General features: G+C 50.6%; 1 protein-coding gene and 1 pseudogene across 3 annotated transcripts; one reads left to right on the forward strand and one right to left on the reverse strand.

Annotated features, from left to right (window-relative positions):
- Window positions 1-519: 519 nt before the first annotated feature.
- Trmt44 (tRNA methyltransferase 44 homolog) lies at window positions 520-24,832 on the reverse strand. 2 transcript variants are annotated; one of them, XM_021163220.2, is made up of 11 exons: window positions 24,321-24,832; window positions 23,850-23,964; window positions 22,420-22,639; window positions 20,744-20,812; window positions 19,573-19,680; window positions 18,598-18,669; window positions 16,249-16,355; window positions 14,984-15,167; window positions 14,192-14,624; window positions 12,654-12,770; window positions 520-8,199 (listed from the first exon to the last, which is right to left on the reverse strand). In XM_021163220.2, the coding sequence occupies exons 1-11, from the start codon at window positions 24,811-24,813 to the stop codon at window positions 7,970-7,972; spliced, it is 2,148 nt and encodes a 715-aa protein (XP_021018879.1). In that variant the 5' UTR covers window positions 24,814-24,832; the 3' UTR covers window positions 520-7,969. The 2 variants fall into 2 exon arrangements, with proteins under 2 accessions (XP_021018879.1, XP_029333561.1); XM_029477701.1 differs by having other exon boundaries at window positions 22,420-22,610; window positions 24,321-24,395.
- Window positions 4,308-6,367, forward strand: LOC110294199 (annotated as a pseudogene). Its single transcript, XR_002377925.1, has one exon. The product of XR_002377925.1 is annotated as a serine/threonine-protein kinase PLK1 pseudogene (transcript).
- Window positions 24,833-24,986: the final 154 nt, after the last annotated feature.

A 24,986-nucleotide genomic window follows, 5' to 3' on the forward strand; every position in this document is an offset into this window, starting at 1 on the left:
GGAACTCCACAGAAGTCAACAGAGTCAACTACCTTGGACCCTTGGGGCTCTCAGAGACTGAACTACTAACCAAAGGGCATACAGTGGCTGAACCTAGGTACCCACACATATGTAGCAGATGTGCAGCTTGGTCTTCATGTGGGTCTCAAACAACTGCAGTGAGGGCTATTCCAAAAGTTGCTGCCTGTCTGTGGGATATATTCTTCTAGCTGGGCCACTTTGTCTAGCCTCCGTGGGAGAGGATGCACCTAGCCCTACAGAGGCTTGATGTGCCAGGATGGGGATATACCCAGGGGGGAGCCTTCACCCTATCAGAGGAGAAAGGAAAGGGGTATGGGGGAGAGATTGTGGGAGGAGGTACCTGGGAAGGGGCAGCAATCAGGATATAAAGTGAACAAATAAAAATTTTAAAAAGTCTCTTTAGAATCCAAAGTCTTTTAAAATTTAAAGCCTATGAGTTCCTTTAAAATTAAATACTTTCTTATTTCAAGAGGGAAGAACCAGGACACATCACAACCAAATCAAATCAAAGCCAAACTCCAGTAGTATAAATAACTCAATGCCCAATGTCTGGGATTCACTCAAGATCTGGATTCCCCAAAAGGACTTGAAAGGTCACTTCTCTGGCTCTGCCCTTTGCAACAGTTTGTCTTCTGGGCTCTGGTGGGTTCCAGTTCTCTGTGGCTGCTGTTCTTGGTGGTCATCCCATGGTACTGGCATCTCCAAAACTGCTGGGGTAGTTGCTATCAACTGGCTCTCCTGGACTCCAACCCAGCCACACAGTGTCAAGCCCAGCTGCTCTCCATGACTCCTGCATGCCTTCAAAACTAATATCATTTGGGGGACTCTTACACTATCAAGTTTGGCAGCTAGTGTGAGGTGTAACAGTGGCTGCCTCTGGATTGCAGATTCTGTGTATTGACTCTAAAGAGACTTTCCAGAAGATTTCATCTCAACGATCCTAGTCTTGTCTTAATCACTGCTAATTTCTCAGCTCCAAATAACCACTGTCAATTGTCCCAGTAACACAAAGGTTTCATTTCAATGGTGCCAGTCTCTTGTTGAACACCACAGATTCTTCAGCTCCAGCTTATGAAACACCACAGTCTTCACACAAATAGCCTGGAGGAGTCTTTATTTTCCTATGAAACTTCACAAGCCAGGTCTCCATTGTCTGCACTGCTTTCAACATTGTCTCCCAAGCTCTTACAGAACATCACATGAGCACTCACCACTCAATGGCTTTTCTAGCTCAAGGTTCCAATGGGTTTCCATTATTTCCCTAAAACAACAGTCAGGGCTGTCACAGCAATACTACACTATTTCCTGGTACCAACTTGTCTTACAGTTTCTGTTGTGATGAAACCACAGGCAAATTGGGGAGGAAAAAGGTTTATTTCAGTTTACATTTTCAGGTGAGAGTCTATCACTGAGAGAAGTCAAGGCAGGAATTCAAGCAGGGCAGCAATCTGGAAGCAGGAGCTGATGCAGAGGTCATGGAGGGTGCTGCTTACTAGCTTGCTCCCCTGGCTTGCTCAGCCTGCTTATAGCACCCAGGACCACCAGCCCAGAGAGCATCACTCACAATGGGCTGGATGCTCCCCAATCAGGAAAATGCCTTACTGCCAGATCTTATGGAGGCGTTTTCTCAATTGAGGTAACTCTAGCTTGTGTTGACATAGAACTATCCAGCACAGTTAGAAATACTGAAGGAAACCTGTGAGCTCTCCTCAGACAATCCAGAGAGGCAGCCAGCCTGTCTCCCTTCCCTGCAGCTGGAGATTTGCTTCAGCCTGGGGCACAGCCTCAACCTCCCCACCCCTGGGAATGGAAAAACTAGGCTGGCAACCCCAGCTTAGATTCTTAGAGGTTCCTGCCAGTCAGGTCTGCTCCATGTCCTGTCTTGGCTGCAGTTCTCCCAACCAGGAGCTGCACTTCCTCCTAGTTATGCTGAGTTATGAAGCCATAACTCAGTCACCAGTTAAGCCTTTCTGTGGACACAAACCTGATCCCAGTCCTATTCCTAGAGAACAGCCTTTGGACTGTGATTGGGTCTAGTACCCATCCAACTCTGTATGTAGGAGAGAGGGAGGGAATAGAAAGGAGGGGAGGAAATGGCTTCATTACTCAGTATAAGGCTCTGGGTGGCTCTCTGGAGACTCCACCCCTCACACCCCTCCTTCTTGGGCTTTGCCTTGTTTGCTCTGGAGTGGCCCAAAGCAGAACAAATCACTGCCACATGACCTGGATTTCTAGAGAACCAAGCAGATGGCCTTTATTTTGTTCCCTGCTCAATGGAGATGCTGCCTGGTTGGTTAGGGACTTGAAAGGGCTCAGGTAGGAAGGCCATAGTGCATTGTGGAAGCCAGCCTCACTCATGGAAGGTGCAGCTTGTCTCTGGTTCCTTACAGGCTCACCAAGTATCACCAGGGTGACTGCTGGTCCTGCAGGCTAGGCAAGAAGCTGGTGTGTCGCAGGTCGATAGTTCTGCTGGGTCACAGGCTGATTCCTTGACCGGCTGCCATATGGGCCATACTGTGGAAGCTCCATCCCAGGCCAGCAAATGTTGCAGTTCTTCCCAGCTGCCCTCTACAGGGAGCCTCAGTGGGCTGGGCCAGTAAACAGGCACTATCCAACCAGGCTAGCAGCTTCTCCATTTGGAGCTCCAACTGCTCCACTCATTCAAAAACTGGCTTGAGGTCTGCAGACGTGGGCCCATTGGAGCCTCTCTGTTGGAGGCCAGAAGCCAGGCCTGCAACCCTCCCCCTCCCCCCTCTCTGCTCACGTGGCAGAAGTGCACACTCAGCACTTTGGCAGAACTGCCCTGGCTGAGGGAGTAGAAGGGACTGGCCAGGACCCTGGGATCTGGCAGAGCCCAGAATTCAAGTTGGCTCAGTGTGTGCTCTGAACACATCTTGCTCCTGCCTGGTGGGGCAATAGCTCTGGCTTGTACTTTGGTTGTAGCTGTCCTAGCCAGGGTACTAGCTAACGGGAAGTCAGAAGGTTCTGAGGAGCCCATTTCATCCCTGTTGATGAAGCCACCTCTGTACCCAGTGCCTGCAGTGGTGCTGGGGATGCTGAGAGAGCTTTACAACCCACTGTACCTGTAGCCTCAGGCAGGTTGTGATTCACTTGAGTGTCAGGGCATATCAGCCCACCAGCTCTAGTGATATAGGTTACAGTGTGGCCTTAAGCAAAGGACTTGCCATCTGTGTCTCCCAAGTTGTCATCAGGTAGAAGGGTAGCTGAGACCATCTTTTGGGCCATCCAGGTGGCTCAGAATTAAGTCTGGAATGGCAAGATCAGGTTTCCCTATTTCCTCTAAGGTCCAAAGAATCTGAGCCTAAGACCCAGGTGCACTGTTGGCTAAACAGGGCCTTTTTATTGGATATCTCTGAGGCCATAGTCCTTGATGCTAGAATGACCTCTGGTCTCCTACTCAGTCTCAGCAGATGGTGTCCTGCCCCATAAGACCTATCTGTGCCAGCTTAAAGCCAGCCAGTGTCTGAAACCAAGGGACTTCCGGGGCTCTGTCTCAGGCTCTAGGGTGCTCTCCCTGCTCCTCCAGTTCTTACTGGGCTCTCAGGATACCTGTCTGTGGGCATCACTCTCCTCTGCCCCAGGTCTGGTGACTTCTTCCTGTGTCTGTATGTATTCATCCCCAGGGACACTGTCACTTCACTAAGATGTGTACCCTCTCCCCACACAGTCCATACTTGTGAAGGCTCTATTTCCAAACCAGGCTGACTGTAGTTCTGGCATGTGAGCTTTGGGGAGGTCAGGACTCACTCACTTGGGAGTAAGGTCAGGAGACTGTGAATGTGCAGTGTCCCCCAAAGCTTGTGTCTGACAGTTGGCCATGCTGCTTGGGAGGCAAGTCTGGACATGGGTGTGGCTGGCAACAAGGGGCCGCAATTCTCACTCATTGGTGCTTATATGATTTGTTTGACCAGCCTGTTCTGAGTGTGGGCAGGGGCCGTGGCCTGCTTCCCATCAGAAATCAGCAGAAGTGACAGGGTACCTGTGTGATGTGGCACAGGTGCCAACTGGCCTGTGGGAAGAGTCACAAGAGCATGGGCACAGCTCCTTTCTCAATCTAGTCTCTGCTGAGACATCAGCCCTAGGCTATACCTTGAAGCAGCCAGGAGAAGTCTGGGCATAAAGGCCCAGCAAAATTATGCTTGTCCTACCGTTGTGCTCTGAGCCCCCAGGTCCACTGCCATTTGCTGCATATCAAAGGAAAAGAAAGCATCGCCCGAGGACACTCTCCATCAACTCAGCCAGGTTCGTGGAGCAACTTCGGCATCATGAATGCAGCAGCCAAAGCTGGAAAACTGGCTCGAGCACCTGCCGACCTCGGGAAAGTTGGGGCCCCAGGAGATGTAGCTCCCGGTGCCCCAGTGGCCGCCCCACTGGTGAAAGAAACTCCAAGAGGTCCTATTGGACCCATGCAGCCGGTGGCAGTATGTACAGGGGCGCTTTCTGGGTAAAGGAGGCTTCGCCAAATGCTTTGAGATCTCAGACACAGACACAAAAGTGGTATTCGCAGGCAAGATTGTGCCTAAGTCTTTGCTGCTTAAGCCCCACCAGAAGGAGAAGATGTTTATGGAGATCTCAATTCACCGCAGCCTCGCCCACCAACATGTCATAGGCTTCCATGACTTTTTCAAGGACAGCAACTTTGTGTTTGTAGTTTTGAAGCTCTGTCGCAGGAGGTCCCTCCTGGAGCTGCACAAGAGGAGGAAGGCACTGACTGAGCCTGATGCCCGCTACTACTGCGAAAGATAGTCCTGGGCTGCCAGTACCTGCACCGCAATCAGGTCATTCACAGGGACCTCAAGCTGGGCAACCTCTTCCTGAATGAGGATCTGGAGGTGAAATAGGGGATTTTGGCCTGGCGACCAAAATGGAATATGAAGAGGAACGAAAGAAGACCTTGTGTGGCACTCCTAACTACATAGCTCCTGAGGTGCTGAGCAAGAAGGGACACAGTTTTGAGGTGGATATGTGGTCCATCGGGTACATCATGTATACCTTGCTAGTGGGCAAGCCACCCTTTGAGACCTCGTGCCTAAAAGAGACCTACCTCCAGATCAAGAAAAATGAATACAGTATTCCCGAGCACATCAACCCAGTGGCCGCCTCCCTCGTCCAGAAGATGCTTCAGACAGACCCCACTGCCTGCCCCACCATTCACGAGTTGCTCAGTGACGAGTTCTTCACTTTGGGCTACATCCCCACCCGTCTCCCTATTACCTGCCTCACTATCCCAACAAGGTTTTCAATCGCTCCCAGCAGCCTGGACCCCAGCAGCAGGAAGCCTCTCAAAGTCCTCAATAAAGGCATGGAGAACCCCCTGCCTGACCGTCCCCGGGAGAAAGAAGAACCAGTGGTCCAGGAGACAGATGAGGCCATTGAGTGCCACCTTAGTGACTTGCTACAGCAGCTGACCAGTGTCAACGCCTCCAAGCCCTCGAAGTGCGGGGTGGTGCGGCAAGAGGAAGCTGAGGATCCTGCCTGCACCCCCATCTTCTGGGTCAGCAAGTGGGTAGACTATTCGGATAAGTATGGCCTTGGGTATCAGCTGTGTGGCAACAGTGTGGGGGTGCTTTTTAATGACTCAACACACCTCATTCTCTACAATGAAGGGGACAGCCTGCAGTACATAGAGCGTAATGGCATGGAGTCCTACCTCACTGTGAGCTCCCATCCCAATTCCTTGATGAAGAAGATCACTCTCCTCAACTATTTCCACAATTACATGAGTGAGCACCTGCTGAAGGCAGGGGCCAACATCACACCTCAGGAAGGCGACGAGCTGGCCTAGCTGCCCTACCTACGAACGTGGTTCCGCATGCGCAGTGCCATCATCCTGCACCTCAGCAACGGCACCGTTCAGATTAACTTCTTCCAGGACCACACCAAACTTATCCTGTGCCCCTTGATGGCAGCAGTGACCTACATCAACGAGAAGAGGGACTTCCAAACATACCGCCTGAGCCTCCTGGAGGAGTATGGCTGCTGCAAGGCCAGCCGCCTCCGTTATGCCCTCACCATGGTAGACAAGCTGCTGAGCTCCCGCTCCGCCAGCAACCGCCTCAAGGCCTCCCTAGGTCTCTCTTCTTCGGACTGGTGCCCCTTCACTCTGCTAGCTCTGAGCACGCACTGTGGGCTCCTGGGGGCTGCTGTTCAGTGCCCCTGGCCCTGGGGGCTGGGCAGGAGCAGGGCCCCCTTTGAAGGGGTTGCTGTGTGTAAGTTATTTTGTACATGTCTAGGTGTGGGTTTACATCCGCTTCCCTGTCCTCGCTCGGCCCACTGTATGAATTGTATAAATATTTCTATTAAATTGGGACTGCTCTTTCCTTAGCTTTATATATATTAAAATATGTACATCTCTCTCTCAAAAAAAAAAAAGAAAAAAGAAACCACCGCCCAAAGCAGGGAAGCTGCCAGGGCCCTTACCTTGTAAGTGCACTGGAACTCACAGCAGCTCTCACCAGCAACCCTGAGCTCTAACCGTGTGGGCCACAACATTTGAAGACTCAGAAGCCAAATAAATGGGACAAGGTGGCCATGCTCCAGTTCCTGAACAAGCGTGTTTGCAGGTGGTGCAAGCCTGGGATGGTGCTCAGCAGTCAGCCATCATGGCAGTGAGTTAGCACAGTCTTTCAGCTCTGAGCTCGCTTGCTCCTCTGATCTCATCACTCACATGGTAGGACCTGGTTTAACAGAATAGCAATACAGCAGAGAGATAGGCATGGCCACCCCTTCCCCCATGAGCACTTCCCTAAGCCTGCACACTCATGCAGGGGCTCTAGAAGCTATCCTCACTGAATGCATGCCCTGCGCAGGCGAGGGAGGGAGCCCCCAGCTCATCCTGAAGGCACTTCTGTGGTGTCTTCTCCCAGAGCAACTCTGGCTTCAGCTTTGTGACCTGGGTGGGAACTTAAGACTGTCCCACCTCTCAGTCTAGCTGTCTTAACATGGGTCTCCAGAAAAGTCTGAAGCCAGACCCAACACCTCTGGGAACCTTGCCTCATGAAATTCTTGGGAACCATTAGATTTCCAGGCACCTACAGGGCCCGAAACCAAACGCTGCCTCTCAGACAGGAGGCCAGGCTGCGAAAGGGCTCCACAGCTTCTAGGCCCCCATGGACATGGGAAAAAAGGCAATTATAGGCATAGTCCATCTGAGAGTGGTGGCAGCACCGCCTGGGGCAGACTGTCATCACTGCTCTGGGAGCTGGGACTACTAAAGTGTCTAGGAAAGAGGTGGGAGCAAGCTGTGGTTCTCAGCAGCTGGGCCTGAGACCCATGCTGGCCACCCTGCTCCGGGATGCTTTGGAGCCCTGGGCTCTTCAGAATATCTAACTTTATTCTCACTACTCAGATGACACCAGGTTAGTCATCAGAAGTACTTCTACCCCGTGGGGTTTGAGACTGGTCCCAGGACATTCAGCTGAGTTGTAGTGAATGCTCCTTTTTGTGTAAGACTGAAAACAAATTTAAATGGAAATAATTTTTCCTGAAAGGAAAAACTGTCCAATACCCCTGGGGAGAAGGTTCTAAAGAGAAGGATCAGGTGGAGACAATGTTCACAGTCATGCCTCGAACACCAGGTGGCCGGGAGTGACTCTGGAAGCTGTTCTCTGTAGGACTCTGCTAATGACTTCAGAAAGCCCCGTGCCTCTGCTTGCAGGGATCTTGTGACCAGGCTGCAGAGAGCTTCTCTGCAGAGGACACCTGGGGCACACAGCCCCAAGAATGAGAAGGTCATATCTGCAGAGGTTGACATGGTAGCTCTGGCACCAGAGCAGTCATAAAGGGCTGGGCAGGCTCCACTGCCTGCAGATACATCCCAGTGACAGTGGCTGTGCACACCAACAGGTCATACTGAAGCCAACCCAGCCCCAGCATGAAGTCATCAGAGCAAGGGAAACCAACAGCTAGAGAACACTGAAGAGGTGACTCAGGGAGCCTGCCTCTGCTTCTTCAAGGTCTGAGACAGGCGCAGCTCTTCAGGCCCATGGGCAAAGGGGCAATGGGCAGCAGGCAGTACGCAGCCATCAGGATGGTGGGCGAAGAACCAGCAGATCCGAGTCTTGAACACTGCTGCAGACAGGCTCCGCTTGGCTTCTGGAGGCTTTCCCCGCTGCAGCTCCCGCCGCCAGTCACGGATGTGAACGCGCCCATTCAGAACTGAGGTTTAGAACAAAGAGACAAAGCCTAAGAATCTAGCTTGAGTGTCATTAGTATACAGGGATTGACAAACGCCACCTTGTGGAGAGTCCTGCCTCAGGGGACCTGGATGCACAGTGTATAGTAGTCAGGAATAGCCACAGTGGCCTGCTGCCCTTTGTCACTTCATTTTGAGGAGCCAACAGCTCTGTGTGAAACTCAGCCAAAGCAACCAAACCTTCCAGTCCTCCCCAGTCTGTAAAACTACCTGTAGCCAGGGTGGCAGGAGGGATAATGGTGCCTCATTGAGGAAGTCTGGCTCCCCGACTTCCAGAACTGACCGTGTGTGTGTGTGTGTGTGTGTGTGTGTGTGTGTGTGTGTGTGTGTGTGTGTGAGTGAGTGAATGCGGCTTCCTGTCGGCTCTGGGATCCCCTGTGCTACGGCTCCAGGGAGCCTGGCTGCTGCCAGAAGTCAATATTTCCCTTGGAAACCTGAGCAGTGCGTCCTGAGAGGACCCTAAGGCACAGGACGTGGGGAGGGGTTTGTTGTCAGGGATGGCTCGAAGCCCCCAGTCAAGTGACACCACATGCAACTAGCTCCCTTCCGCTGAGGTTTACCTTTCCTGAACTAAAGCCCAGGTTAGGGTCACTTCAGGACAACTTAGAAAGAAATTTCTCAAAGCAGAGCCTCCCACCACAGCAAAGGACTGTCACTGTGACAGAACTCTCTAAGCTGTGCCCAGAGGAGCCTCAAGGGCATCTTCCAGAAGCACCGGGACACTTGTCTGTGAGTGGCCAGAAGTCTCTGTCCCTGCAGGAAGTTCTGATATGTTTGAGCAATCTGAGGTCAACAGTAGACTTGAAGCCTGCCCTCAATGCTGGCTTGGGCCTTCCCTATGGACATGGTGGCCAGCAGGAGAGCCTCTTTGGATGCTTGTGAACTAATAGCGTGTCTAGCCACATGCTGGGTCATGTGGTCAGACCAGTCAGTAAGTATAAAGTCCAAATGGGAGCACTAAGAGCAGAAGAAGCCTGCAGAGGGAGCAGCGAGGCGTCTAGTATGCACAGCACGCTAATGTGCCCAGCTTATACCAGGATGCCAGGCCACTTCCTGTCAGCCCCACAGCCCTCACTCTGGAAAGATGGTGCCAGGCACCAAGAGGGGTGGCTCTCCAAGGCACATGGCATCCATCCAAGTCAGACCACCAACAGCTCTCCTCTGGGAAATGTGCTACTAATTTACAATGGAATCACAGGAACACATTTGTTGCCTTCCCAACCCCCAACTTCTGCCTTCTGCGGGACTGCAAAGCAGCAAAGAAGGCTCCACTCAGCAGCTGCTCCACAACAGCTCTCACTAGCACATGCTGAGAACACCGAGGTGCTCTGTCTTCTGGAGTACCAGCACTAGGGTTTCTTCTGGCCTGGACTGTCAAACTCACCGGAGACCATGGTAAGTCACCAATTCCTCTGAGCTATGCCTAAGTCCTCTAGATGAAGAGGCCACTTCAGCAGCAGACAGGAAGAAACAACCATGAAGGCCCCTGGAAGGGGCAAAGCCAAGATAGGGTCAGTTCTGATATGGCATGGACACTATGCACGTGAGCCGACCTTAAGCCATCTGAAAGCTAGCTTCCTGCCAGAGCCACATTAGCTTAAAACAAAACAGCCAGAGATAAGCCCCAGCTTCAGCACATACTTTCTGCATGACTGCAGAGAGAGTGTTCACGTGACACTGGATCCCTAGCCTTCTACTCAGAAGTGATTTCAAAAATAACTGCCCCCCACCAGCAAACCGCACAGAAAAGTGGTTAACCCCATACACGCATATTTACACAAGACAGGAGACACATCCTTTGTAAAGTCAAAGAAAACGTGAGGCACCTCAGGCTGTAGTGTGTTAACTGATTAAAGCTTTCTAAGTAGGCATAGACCTTGGGCACTGGGCGGTTCACCTGGCCGTCTGGTGTGGGGCTCATGGTTTCAGCAGTGCCTCCAGGGGCATGGCAGGCCATTTCTGCACCTACTACAAGCAGCATTCAACCAAGTGAGGGCCAATTAGTAGGACAGAACCATATTCAACTTCTCAAGGACAATTGGACCACCCAAGGGCAGCTGTGTAGATTCATACAGCCATGCCCTCACATGAGAGCGCCTGACACCCATGTTCCCATGTGTACACACACAGGCAATGAGTACATACATGTTCAAATACATTGTTCAGGAGCACCTGGCTCCCATGTTCTCATGTACATGGGATAGCACACATCTATGCTCAAATATATGAGGCAGCACACACCTCATGGAAGAGGAACATGGGGTCCTCTCATCCTTAGGCCTAAGGTCTGTGGGGTGTGATTGGGCCAACTTTCCCAACACCCGTGTCCCCCCATCATCATCAGTGAGTGGCCCTTTGTGACTTAAGACTGACCCCCAACCTGTCTCCAAGTCCCAGGCTGTTAGGATGAGGTGCACTAGGCTGGCCTCTCAGCCTCAGGTGATGCCCCACAGGGGAACAAGAACCAGTGTTGGGCTGAGAGCAGCTCATACCATCAACTAGATCCATGGAGCTCAACACTGCAGTCTGAGAGACTTGACAGGGACCTTGGGCCAGTGTGCCACAGGTCCCAGAAGCAGAGACACTGTAACCAGGCTGCTCCTTCCCAGGCCACTTGGGTACCAACCGTCTGTGCTAGTCATAGAAGCCACTGTTCTCTGGGTACTGCAGCAGTCTGGTACCCAACCCAGACACACCACCCCACTGACTAAAACTCTCCTGGGCCTCCTCACTTCCAGGTTCCTCTCTTCCTGGGCCTCCTCAGTTCCTGGACTTCATTCCTTCCCGTCCCTTCTGGAGCACCACCTCCTAAAAAAAGCCTTCCTGAGTACCTGAGCCTGAGTTGGGTACCTGTAGTGACGGCATACTGGTAGAGCAAGACAGTGCCCGCTGTGATGGCGATGTATGTGGAAGTAGCTGGGGTGAATGCACTCCAGGTGGGATGTGCTGGCTAGTTCTATGTCAACCTGACATAAGCTATAGTCATCAGAGGAAGCAACCTCAACTGAGAAAATGCCTCTAGAAGACTGGGCTGCAGGCAAGCCTGTAGGGCATTTTCTTAACTAGTGATGTAGGTAGAACCACCCCTGGGCTGGTGGTCCTGGGTTCTACAAGAAAGCAAGCTGAGCAAGCCACGGAGAGCAAGCCAGTAAGCAGCACCCTTTCCACAGACTTTGCATCAACTACTGCCTCCAGGTTCTCACTGGTTTGAGATCCTATATTGGCTTTCCTCGATGGACTGTGATTTGTAAGCCAAATACACTCTTTCAGCCCTGTGGTGGTTTGATTGGTCCAAGGAGTGACTGGTATTAGGAGGTCTGGCCTTGTTGGAGTAATATCATTGTGGGCGTGTGCCTTAAGACCCTTATCCTAGCTGCCTGGAAGCCAGTCTTCTCCTAGCCATCTTCAGATGAAGATGCAGAACTCTCAGCTCCTCCTGCACCATGCCTGCTTGGATGCTGCCATGCTCTCACTTTGATGATACGGACTGAACCTCTGAACCTGTAATCCAGCCCCAATTAAATGTCATCCTTATAAGAGTTGCCTTAGTCATGGTGTCTGTTCACAGCAGTAAACTCCTAACTGAGATACTCCCCACGTTATTTTTGGTTATGGTGTTTATCAGAGCCATAACTAAGACATGGGGCATACTTTTAGGAGAGACACAACCCTCCCCCCACCCCCATGAAGTAGGAGTGGCCTGTGGAGAGAGCTGGTAAGAGGACTTGGCTCCTGCAGCTCTTCTTGCCCTGTGCTATTTCTACACACTCATGAATTTACAGTGCTGTCTCTATACTCCAGGCCTGTGGGTAGACATTGTCATACTCCATTCTCCATCCTTAGACTAAACACTCCTGCAGGACAGGGACTGAGCCACAACCCATGAAGAATGGGCCCTTTTATCTCTGGAGGTATGGGATCCCACCCAGTGCTGAAGGTATCAAGCAGAGACTAGAGGGCTCATGTCCCCAACCTGACTGATGGGCTCTACAGCTCCATGTGCTTCTGGTTGCAGGTGGCAGAGGTGAACCAATGTTCTGTGGTGACACAAGATGCAGCCAGCAAGCTTTGCAGTTAACCACTTTCCCTGTGTGAGGACCAGGCATCACAGAAGCAATGGAGTTCAGGGGCACATCCTAGAAAGGAGCTGTCTGGACCAAGGCACAGGAGTCTGAGTAGAGGCTGGAGTATGTCTAGAGAGAAGGGTAGCTATGGTCTCACCCTACAAGCTGGTGGTGACCTTGGTAGGCACAGGGATTGCCACACTGTCCTCTTGGTCCTTCTGATCATCTAGGATGCCCCTGAGTATCACAACCCCCTCCCGGGGGACAGAAAGCAAGTGCTATAGATGCACAGGGAGGAACCTGCTCTGGGGACAAGCAGGAAGGGCAGTGTATGGTGGCCTTAGAGATTTTACCTTCAAACACCTGATGGCTATTCTTGAGCAGGGTCTGTAGGCCTCCACACTCCCGCTTCAGCCGCTGCAGCGTCTCTGAGTTTAGTTCTGCAGCCACTTCTGCCAAGGAAAGGCTCCCTGTGGGAAAGCAGGTTTCCACAAATAGCCCAGATTACAAGCCTAAACCAACAGAGACTGCTGGGTCCCAAAGCCAGTCCTGAAGCTTCAAGCTTGCTTCTGCTGCAGGACCCCATGAATGGAGTTTAATGAATCCATATCATACAACAACCCCAGCCACAGAGACAGTGTGCCAGCATGCAGGACCACATGCTTCCACTGTGCAGGCTGAGCATCAAGTAAGTCTATCAACACCTGGTGGGTGGCCTAGCCCCCACGAGATATGGCTCAGAGCTGAGGGGGCAGGAACAACAGGCAAGCTTCTAGCTCTGTCTCTTGGCCAAGCTGTCAGAGCTTTGCAGGACACTGCCCACGTGAGCCAGGCACACAGGTGGGGCTGGAATGGGAGGTGTGACACAGAATTGCAGATTATCACAGTGAGGTCAGTCAGGGAAGGTATGGTACCCAGCACTCCTCCTGGTAGCAGGCAGGATAGGACCCAGCCCCTAGAGCCATTTCTGGGCCTAGGTTTGAAGGAGGGCCCATCTTGCTCATGGCTTTCTATCCCAGGCGCAGCCCAACATCCCCCCAATTCCCATCACTTCCTCTGCTACACCAGGAATCCTGCTGCACAGCACACTCAGGAGCTTCCAGACCCTGCTGTCACCCCAGTTCTGCTCTGTGTTCTTCCAGCCTTGGTGGGAAACATTGCCTGCCTGCCTCCCTCTGCAAAGACCCCATATTAGCATCTACAGAGTGTTGAGTCTTTAAGTAACTTGGCCACCTGAGCCAAGACCACTCTGGACAGTCTTGGACACTCTCAGGATTGGTTAGCTCTAAAGGGGAACATACAAGGTCCTGCCATGTCATATGTGGGAAATGAGAGGATAAAGGGAAGAAACTGGACCCAGCAGTCACAGGTGAGGATGTGCCAAGGACAAGTGCTGGCATTCTGCTCTGAGTTAGTTATGCTGGGGACACCTGCACCTGTGTGGGGCGAGAACTAGGCAATGTTCTCAGCTTCAGGGGTAACCCTGGTTCTGGTCAGCAGTAGGCCCCACACTGCCTCCTGGTGGTCACAGGTGGAAGGAAGGGGTGCAGCCTTTGCATGTAGCAGTATCCTATATTGCCTGTTTTCTCTCCAATGTGCAGGTTTCAGCCAATGAACAATCAGATGCTTCTGTCTCTCCCATGACAACAGTCTTGTATTAGGGGATTGCAGAGAATGAAAGTAATGAATTTGCATTCAAAGGAGTGGGATTTGTTATACTCAGTGACCTGTCCATCTGTATCATTTCTAAGGATTGAACATGAGCAGCCCTGGCTTCCACCGTCCTCTCCTGAATGGCAGCTGTGGACAGCGTTCACTCCCACCCTGAGTGTGCTGAGCTACAGAAGACCCAGGTCCACAACGAGCAGTGAGCCTGCCTCCGTGGGCCTACCTCCTCCATTCCAGGTCTTCAGATTCCTGGCTTCAGAGTTTCCTGTGTTGAACTTCTTTCTATCTAACAACAAGTTTGCCACCCGCAAAACCACTTGGTCAACGAAGTCTCGAGGGAGGGCAGCACAATTCCTCACACGCTCGGCCTTTTCTCTAGGGCAGAACCCAGGCACCCAGAGTCCTGGGGCTGGGGCTCCAGCTCCTTGCTCAGCAGCCAGGCCCTCCAGCACGCACTCAGACCCAGCATCGACGGTCCTGCGACTCTCCTGGAGACCAGCATCATGAGCCGCAGTCTGTGGTGCAGAAGGTGCATGTGCCCCTCCAGGCCGGCTCTGTGGATGGCCCTGTCTGCTGTGCAGGTATCGCGTTCTCTGATCATCCATCCAGACCTCTGCAGAAGGCGGGTATGTTCTGGATTTCCCAATGAGGCAGACCTGTGTTTGAAGAGACATTGAATTTCAACACTTCTGGAACACTCTTGTGCTGAAGTACAAATTATACCAAAGTTTTAGAAATCTGTCATGAGAAGAAAGAAATCCTTATTTTAAGCCTTTTGGTTTTATTAGGGATGGAATCCAAGGCCTAGTGCATGCTGGGAAGCATTCCCCTCAAGAATACTCTTAGCCCCAACCCCCTTATTCTTCTGAACAGATATCAACAGACATGATTTAAGAATATCAACAATAAAAAGCTAGTGAGGACTGTGGGTGCAGACGTAAGGAAGGCGCAGGTTAGCTCAGGGCTCTAAATGTTGCGCTCTGGGTGGTCCTTACTGAAGCTGCCCTGCACATACCCGCTTAGTAGAAGGAATCCTGAGGCAGTCCTCCTGCACGTGGAAGCCACAGGAGAGCCCCACCTCCAGCACAAAGTCCAGATACTCTCGGTACTGTGTCTTCCTGCTCTGCTGCCGCTGGTATCGCCCCACAAAGTCGAAAAAACAGCAGGGCAGGACAAAGAAACGACAGGTGTAGGAAGACCTGAAGAAGAAGGAAGCCGAGGAAATCTTCAGGAGCCCAGCAGAGACCCACGAAGACCCAAGTAGCCCAGCCCGACCCAGGAAGATAGGGTCACCACAGCATGCACAAGCAGCACGAGACAGTTCCCAGGCTGTTCCTGGCAATTCTTACATCTACTAATGAGCACAATTTTTTTTTTTTCGAGACAGGGTTTCTCTGTGTAGCCCTGGCTGTCCTGGAACTCACTTTGTAGACCAGGCTGGCCTCGAACTCAGAAATCCGCCTGCCTCTGCCTCCCAAGTGCTGGGATTAAAGGTGTGCACCACCACGCTCGGCTCTGAGCACAATTTTTATTTTTATTTTTATTTTATTTTTTGAAACAAGATTTCAAACGGCCAAGCTTGGCCATGCTTTATTCCTGACTTCCTTGCTTCCACCTTCAATGTGCTGGTGTAAAAGCATAGCCATCATAATGGGAATCTTTCCCATGGATCTCTAAAAACTATGCAGCACATCATATTTCTCAATAAAGTTAAATAATAGATAGTTTTCCATGCAGTTACTCTGGCCCACTGACTTCAGCTCTCTGGAGCTGGAACTTCAGGTAGGAATCAGAAACCAGGACTGGTGTGGAGCTAGAAGCATGACAAACTCCATGAGTTTTGGTGGTGGGAGAGGCCCAATATAAGAGTAAGGGAAGCGGGGCTGAAGGCACAGGCAGTGCCTCAGACTGCTCAGAGTAGTCTGTGAGGTGCAGATTGCTGCAAAGGGTCTGCCTAAACAAAGATTTTCCCTGGAAGCCAAACCCTCCAAAATCAGAAGAACATTTAAAAAAAAAGCACACATCTTTCAACATGGGTTAGAAACGCCATAGAGATGATACAGTTGGGATCAATGCTGACCAACAGAACATGGGAGGAGCCATGTGTGTGGTTTAGGTTGTCTAATAGGCACAGTTGCAAAAGAAAGCAGGTAGATTTAAATGTGTTCAGTACATATGCCGTCATTTCAACACTCCTGAGTTACCATGTCAGGGCCGCAGCGGCTGAGTGCTATCAAGGACACGTGCACAGGAACACAGCCACCCACCTCTCCTGCTCACCTGGCTGCAATGACAGGGATCCAGGGGGTAAGCTCATCAGAATGGTTACCAATCAGCCAATCAACACCAGGGAACAGGGTCTTGTCACTCGGAGTGATGGAACCTTCCTTAAGAATGTCACACAAGTTGAACCAGTCAGAGTCCATGCACCAGAAGCTCTGGGCCACAACCCATGCCACAGTCCACCTACCACATGATCCTCCCAGGCCTCCTCTGTGCCCAGCTCACTAAAAGAAGGTGACTACTCTGCCCATAGTTGGTCCCCAAGGACACAAATCACTGGCAACTTTTTGAGTCCCTCAAAACAGCACTTTTCTGGTGACAAAACTTGTTTCCCTGCATAAACACAGAAAGTATCCAACAGAGAGACAGCTGGTGACTGGGAGTGAGCCCACACAGTTCTAGGCTATTCCGTCACTATGGTCAGGTCCCTCTCAGCAGTGACACCTCACCCACGCCGCCCTTCTTAAGTTTCTGTAAACCACCCTTCCTGGTGGTCAGCAGCCAGGCTCAAATGAATGAGGTCTCCCAACAGGAGGGTCCTAGCTACCGAGGTGCTGGTGGTACAGTTTACGTGATGCTAAGACACTGAACGTACACAGTCCAACTGCCAAGTACATAACCACACAGGGAAAGCAAACCTCTAGCACTCTGCACGTATATTTGCCCATTTGTCTTCATGAATCAAGACCTTTCACTCTGGCTTGCCATTACCAGGCCACAGGGGCCTGGAAACCAGACCTGCTTTACAAAAGGCCTTCTGAATACAACAAATTGCAACCACCACATTCTATGTGCAAACTTGAGACAATCTGAGATCACCACCGAATTGTACTCACAAGACATTCCAAAAAATGAACAGGGATTGGAAAGATGCTTAAACCACAATGGATGGGACTTCTAGACAGAGAGCTATCAGAGAAATCCCACTATTGCAGCTGGAAATAAACTGTGAACACACAATAAACAGCAGCACACAATTTCCATCAAACCCTCAGGGCCACAGGCTCAGGCAGAAAGTGCAACACAACACAGTTGGCTTCCACCTCACACTCAATGCTAGCACTGAGGTTAGACAGGGTTCCTAAGTCAGGTGACTTGTGGAGGGGGCTGAGGCAGGTGGTAGAGATCCCTAACAAACAGCTCAACCTCTATACAATTCCTGAAAGCCCTTCCTTCACACCAATCAGTGCTTCCTATAGTCAGGACTTACTACTGTGTGGTGATTTGAATATGCCCATGGGAAGTGGCACTATTAGGTGTGGCCTTGTTGGAGGAAGTGCATCACTGTGGGGTTGGCTTTGAGGTCCTATGCTAAAAGCTCTGCCCACTGTAGCAGTGAGCCTCCTCCTGGCTGCCTGTGGAAGACATGTCTCCTGGCTGTCATTAGATCAAGATGCGGAACTCTCAACTCCTCCAGCACCATGTCTGCCTGCATGCTACTATGATGACAATGGATTGAACCTCTGAAACTGTAAGCCAGCCCCAATTAAATGTTTTCCTTTATAAGAGTTGCCTTGGTCATGGTGTCTCTTCAGAGCAATAAAACCGTAAGACACTGGGACAATTTAAAGTTCCTACCAAGCAGAAGACAAGCCCCAGGGAGCCAGTAACACTGATGTCTGTTGACTGTCTATCTCACACCCAGCATGGCCTGCACATCCACCTCCAGGGCTCGCTCTGCACCTGCCAGCTTACAGTCCTGAGACCGGACCATAAGTTCATTCTTTTTGGAGACAAGGTCTCACTATTTAGCACCAGCTGGATTGGAACTTGCTCATGTAGACCAGGCTGGCCCAGAACTCAGAGATCTGTCTGCCTCTGCCTCCCAAGTGCTGAGATTAAAGGCATGTGCCACCATGCCCGGCCCTAAAAAACAGTCTCAATTTTCTTCCTTTTTTAAAGGAAAGAAACCCAGGTTGGTGAACTAAGCTGATCCCCTGCCTCTCCCTCCCAAGTGTCAGAATTACAGGAGCTCCGCAGGTTGCTTGGCTAACTTTCCTGTAACCTGAAACTACAAGCAACCATGAATCCCTGGGAAAACAGCCATGAGTACAGAAGGGAAAGTAAGAGCTGAGGGGCTGGCAATGAACTCCCTACCCCTCAAGACTTTGTTGTCATATTATCCCAACTTGAAAAGGAGATGAGACGACAGAAAATGCAACCGTCTCTAAAGCTGTACTTTCTGCTACAGACAGAGCAATAATGGCAGCGTGTGAGGCAGCATGTGGGACAGACAGGTCTAGTGGCATCTGTGGCCAGCGTGTGGGACACTGGGGGATAAATCTGCCAACAGCTGACTCTATGGGACAATTCTTGCTGGACTGGGGTAGGGATCGGGGGCAGTACCTCCAGCTGAGTTTGGGGTCCATACATGTCCCAGATTTTTCTTCTTCGGATATCAATCCCTCTACCTGGATGCTGAAATGATAAGTTTTGAAATTATGGGTTAAGTTTGGACCACTACAGTAAGTTAGCAAAAATACCAAATCTATAGGCACTGTCACTGCCACATAGAAAGGGCCACTGGCATCTGTGGGAGGCACAGCTCTCAACTCCTGGCATCACTGCACACCTGCATGGCTGGTGAGAACTTGTACCCCACCAGCAATCACCATAGACCTTCAAAAGGGACCTTAGCCTGTGTCCTCCAAGGACAGTGCTCAGGGGACATGGCAGGGAAGGCAAGCTTGTCATCAGCCTATCAAGGTCCCTGCACCTTGACTGCAATCTTATTCTTCCCCAACTTGGGCAGAGAGCCATGGAACCTTCCTATCACCCCTATACTCAGTCTCCAGGTCCTCAGGGATGCCACTGCAAATGCCCTTGTAGACACACAGGAAAGTGACAACTTCCCAGGCTCTGACCTAGGCTGACTATGAGCCAGGCTGCAGCATCAAGAAATGTTGTTGGGGCTGGAGAGATGGCTCAGCGGTTAAGAGCACGGACTGCTCTTCCAGAGGTCCTGAGTTCAATTCCCAGCAACCACATGGTGGCTCACAACAGTGGAATCAGATGCCCTCTTCTGATGTGTCTGAAGACAGCTACAGTGTATTCACATACATGAAATAAAGAATTAAAAAAAAAAAAGAAAGAAAGAAAAGAAATGTAGCTGGGTATAGCTGAATACAGTGGGTCAGAGACAGATAGGTCTCTCTGAGTTTGGGCTAACCTGGACTATATAGCAAGTTCTAGACTAGTCAAGTTACACACTAAGACATTGCCTTAAAATAACTAAAAACAACAACAACAAAAAAAGAAACATGGGGGCCCCTTTGCCCAAACCAGAGAAATCTTGAGAAAAGGCATCAGAGCTATGCTCACCCCCTCGTTGCTCAAGATGTGGACCAGAAGGCCATTTCCACACCCCAAGTCCACGAAAGACTGCTTGGTGGTGACTCCCTTCTCGGCCCTTTCCTCTTCCCATAGGATCTGAGGAAAGAGACAAGGTAAAGCCAACTCACATGCTGACTCATTCTGTTCCAGAACAATCCCAACAGGGTAAAGCCACACCTGTGAGCCCAGCTCCGTGGGAAGGGAAGGCAGAACGACTGTAAGTTCAAGGCTTGCCTGGAAGACATGGTGGGATCCTAGCCCAAAGTTTAGAAAAGGAGTTGGTGATGAATGGCTCAGTGGCAGAGCACTTGCCTAGCATGTGTAAGGCCCTGGGTTCCAGACCAAGGATTATAAAGAAAAAGAAAAGGACCCAAATGCTAATGCCACTGGGGGATGGGAACTGGGGGTGGAGTAACTTCTTCCAAACCCCAGGGCTCCCAGGAAAAGTGACACAAATAAGCAGCACACACGGGGTCTTTGGCCCCAGGGACACTATGCACACCGCCTCCCCCCCCCCCCTTCCCCTGATGTTGTATTCATTCAGGACTGAGGTACAGGTTAGCAGTACCCATGGTGAGCTCAGCACATATAAGGCCCTGGTCTCCACCCACTAGAAAAAGAGTATCTATATTTACACCCAGTGGTCATCTCTAGGCACCAGCATGCCAAGATGACTCAGTGTTTCATCATACTTTCTCCTCATCCTTTAACTTCTACATGCCTTGACAACCAAAATAACCCTGTTTTCCAAACTAAGAGAACTACAAGTTAAAGGGAAATGGGAAGCTCTAGTTTAAACACTGTATAGATAAGAAAATCAAAAGTGCTGAGAAAAGAAGTGCTCACTTCAGCTGGCCGGCTAGCAAGTTAAGGACAGATTAGGGGAGAGAGGCCCAGACCTCAGCTGGATGGCACTAGACTGTTGGTGCCTCCAGTGACAGCTGTACCTCGATGACTGACTCCTGCCTATCTGCCCTCCAGCTTCCTGATTCACACGTGCTCTGTGCTCGTGCAGGAGTCAAGCAGGATGTGAAGTCGTTTCATAGCGGGGCCAAACACAAGTCCTGACTTGGTGAATGTTCCACCCCCAACTAGTAGCATCTTGCAGAGGCAAGCTTCACACACTCCATGTGAGTGTGGACACTGAGAGTTTTCTTACCAGCAGATACGTAGCAATGGCCACATCTTCATAGACAAACTTTTCAGGATCTGTTACTTCAGGCCAAACCTAAAATGTGTTCAGAGAATATGTAAATAGCTGTAAAATCAACAACTTAAAGATCTCTAAACAGCCCAGGTCAAAGCAAACTAATCACATAATAAGTAAAGGCACTTGCGTTTCAAAGGCAAGTTCACAGTTGGTTTCTTGCTATAAGTACTTCATACAAAAACAGGTATTACACTGCTTGTAAAGGACAGATTGTGTCCTGCACAAAGTGATCCAAAATCAACCATATAGATTAAGATGTTAGTCACAGAAAAAAGTCAGCTTATCTGGATAGAGACAATGACTAATGAAATGAGGGAGAAGGCAGAGCTAGGCAGGTGCCTCAGTGGGTAAAGTGCTTGCTTTGCAAGCCTGGAGATCAGAGTTCAACTCCTTGGTACCCACATAAAAAGCCATGTATGGTTACGAGGGGCCCTGTAGTCCCAGCCCAGGGTCAGTGGAAATAGGAGGTCGCTGGGGCTTGCTGACTGCCAGGCTAGCTTCCGGTTCAGTGTAAAACCCTCACGATGGAGCAGGCCACAACTCTGCGTGTGCATGCACAGGTGCATGTACCCTTACACACATACTCGTGCAAGCACTCAGATGAAGAAATGCTGAGAGTGGTGCAGATGCCCACAGACTGGCTAAGTGCTCAGGGCCAGGCTCTGCTGATGATAGGCAGGACAGTTAAGACACCTTGAGAGTCACGGGAGAGATACAGTGACAGGCAATGCCTAAACCACATCCTGGGAACAGCTTAAAAGCTGAAAACCAGTACTTCCTTAAAGGTAATTAAGAGTTCCAGGGGTACAGAAGACCCTCCCAGGGCCAGGGTCTTCAGGGGAAGGGAGCCCGGCTGTTATACAGATCTGAACCATATCTCTATAATGACTCACTGAGGCTCCAAGCCTGTGGCTTTGGCTACTTTGCCTTATAATGCAAGGACTAACTCCAAGTTCGTGTTATCATGAAGTACACAGCTTTTTTAATTATCTGAGAAATACCTTTAAGTTAATGAGGCCAGGGCTGAAGAGACAGCCCAGTGGTCGAGGACTTACTGCTCTTACAGAGAATCTGAGTTTGGTTCTCAGCACGGAGGTCAGGCAGCTTACCACCACTGCCTGTAAGTCCAGCCTCAGGAGAATCTGACACCCAGTTATGTCTCTATGGGCAACTGCATGCACACGAACACATCCCCACACACAGACACACACATAAATAAAAAAATTAAAATAATTTCTTTTAAACTGGCCAGATCCACAGGGTGGCACATCCCTAGCACTTGGAGGACAAGGCAGAAGGACTGTAAGTTTCAGGCTAACATGGGCTACATAGAGACCTTGTCTCAAAAAACAAAAATGAAATTTAAACACAATGTAAACTTATAATATGGAAACTATCACAATGTTTATTGATCTTTTTAGATTAAAATTCCCCTTTTGAGTTCTTGAAAAATGTGAAAAAGTTTACTTCTGGTTTTAAAATTGTACTCAAACATGTGCTTGGTTTACACTATCTGTACCCAAAGTTGGATTTCATTTTGAACCCACAGGCAACAGGGTCTCCCTGGTAGGCATTGGTTAATCACTTGTTAAATGAGGGGACCACGGACACGCCGCTAGCATTACCTTTACCATGTCTCTGTATTTCTCTTTGAGCTCCTGGTACATCCTGCTATAGCGCAGGAGAGACACCAGGGAAAGTGTGCTTTTAAACTCGCTCTTCCTGTTCTCCACCGCCCACCTGGCCAGCTTGGACAGCAGTTCTTCTCCGAGCCAGGCAGGCTTGGGATAGACAACACCATCTGAATGCCATCTCTCTGGACAGAAAATTAAAACAGATATGAACCTTCAAAAATAAGAGAAATACCAATGAGAAGTGCTGGCTTCAATCCTTAGTCCTAAGTCACACGTTCATTTCCCAGAAGGGAACAGCAACTACAGCATTCTTTCAATGTGTGTATGTGTATGTGTGTGTGCATGTGCATGTATGTGTGTGTACATGTTGTTGTTGCAGGTATCAAACCCAAGACCTCACTAGGCACAAAATGGGCAGGTGTTCTACCACCAAATGACAAACTTGTACTTTATAAGAGGGACTCTAAACTACGACAGGATATTCCACCCCCTACTCTGGACCAAGATACACAAATAGCAGTATGATAATCGGATAGAGCTCATGTGAATTTGGTCTAGATAAAAAGTCCCCTAAAGGCTCCTATGTTGAAGGCTCAGTCCCCAATTCAGCTGAGTTCAAAAGTGGAACCTTGGGGAGGTGACTGGTCCATGACAGGACCAACCTCATCAACAGGCTAACTCATAGATACACTCAGCTTAAGGGACATTGGGGGTGGTGGGGACTTATTGGGTGAGTGAGGTTTTGTTGGTGTAAGCAGGGAGTTGTGTTGGCGGTGGGCTTTTAAGGGCAGATTTTGTCCATGGTCCCTTTTGATTTCTGGCTGCCTTGAGTGAGAGGCTTGACTCATGCTCCTAGTTCCTCACTACAGGCCCCCAAACCAAAGAGGGAATGATCACAAACTAAACATGGGCTACATAGAGACCTTGTCTCAAAAAACAAAAATGAAATTTAAACACATGTAGCCCTTTTAAAATTATACACATACATCTATATCTGTGTGTGTTTAAAAGACAGAGGACAGCTTACAGAACATGTGGGTTCTAGGGATCAAACAGCTTGTAAGATTTGAAACGAGCACCTTTATGCACAGTCATCTCACTGGCCCTCAAGCATCCTTAAGTTGACTCCCTTGGGTATTATGCAACAGAAAGCTGACTAACAGAGTACCCCAGCTAGTTGCTGTACACCCCTAACGGCATATGGATGGAATGTAGAGATCAAGGACTCTGGCTACATTGTGATCCCCAACCCAGTACCAGCGCCAGGAACCAGCAGAGTGGTGACTATAGTATACATCTGAGATCAGTCCACCAACACAAGACCTTGGCTCTTCTGTACCCCAGAATCTTCCAGTTGACTGCGGATAGGACATCCGTGATGGGCATCACATAGTGGTGCAACAGCAGTGTCCAGCTCTTACCATTCTCCTTCGTTGTGATGGAGATGGAGTTGATACACGTTGCTCGTTTTAACCTCCAAATTCCCCTCATTATCTTCTTCCAAGGGCAAAAAGGTGACACTCCCACTGGAGACATCTGAGGGGAAAAGACAAGGCTATCAGGTCATAACTGCTCTAAACGGATCCCTTGGAAGTAGAACTGAGCGGCGATGGACAGGAGAGTAATGCTTTCCAGTCCTTAGTGGCTGTCCAGCACTGGGGAGTGGGCTCTACACTTTGGACACACCATTATAGCTAGCACTTAGACAATACAAGGCCAGAGCTGGGCGGTGGGTGGTGTGGCGCTCCTTTAATCCCAGTACTTGGAAGGCTGACAGGTGTATCTCTGAGTTCGAGGCCAGCCTGTTCTACATAGCGAATTCCAGACCATATAAGGCCCTGTCTCAAAAAGCGAACGCTTTTCAGTCTGCGTTCTTCCCACTACTCTCCTACCTTGCACCACCAGTTCTTTCTTCGGCTCTGTGAGTGGGGAGTGCGAGCTCGCTTTCGGGATGACAGTCCTGAGAATCAGGTCGAGCTCCTGCGCGGCTTCAGGCTGAGGACCCAACGAGGGGCCATAGAGGAAGGCCAGCATTTCCGGGTTGGCATGGACGAGGCTTTGGGAGACTCGGTCCCATAGCGAGTTCAGGTCAGCCGCGGGCGCGGTGCCTTCGCAGCTCGCCCTAGGTCCCGACTCTGGCTCTCCTTTAGGAGAAGCCTGTCCCGGTTCCCTCTCCAGCCCGTGCCCGTGTCTCTGTCCCTGCCGCGGTCCACACTCCGCCTGGGCGTGGGACCGCAAAGTTCTCCCGCGGGCTTCCATGCGGGCGCCGCACAGCCTCTTGTTGGCCACCTGTGGCCTCTCCAGCCACACGGTCACGGCGGCCCAGAAGCCGGCAGGTAGCAGGGCATCAGGATCGCTTAGCGGCACTCTACGCAGCTCCTCCATGGCTGCGCGCTCGGCGCTTTGGGATGACGCGACCCGACCCGGAAACGCATTGACTCACGGGAGTTAGAGCCTGGAGCCGGAAGGCCAGCCCTCTGTCCTGTTTGCTAGGCGGTAGCTTCGGAGGCACTGGCGGAGCCTGGGACGCGGGAGGAGCAGAGTGTGGGCCGCAGTGG

The sequence above is a fragment of the Mus caroli genome, chromosome 5, assembly GCF_900094665.2.
Source record: "Mus caroli chromosome 5, CAROLI_EIJ_v1.1, whole genome shotgun sequence".
Classification (NCBI taxonomy): domain Eukaryota; kingdom Metazoa; phylum Chordata; class Mammalia; order Rodentia; family Muridae; genus Mus; species Mus caroli.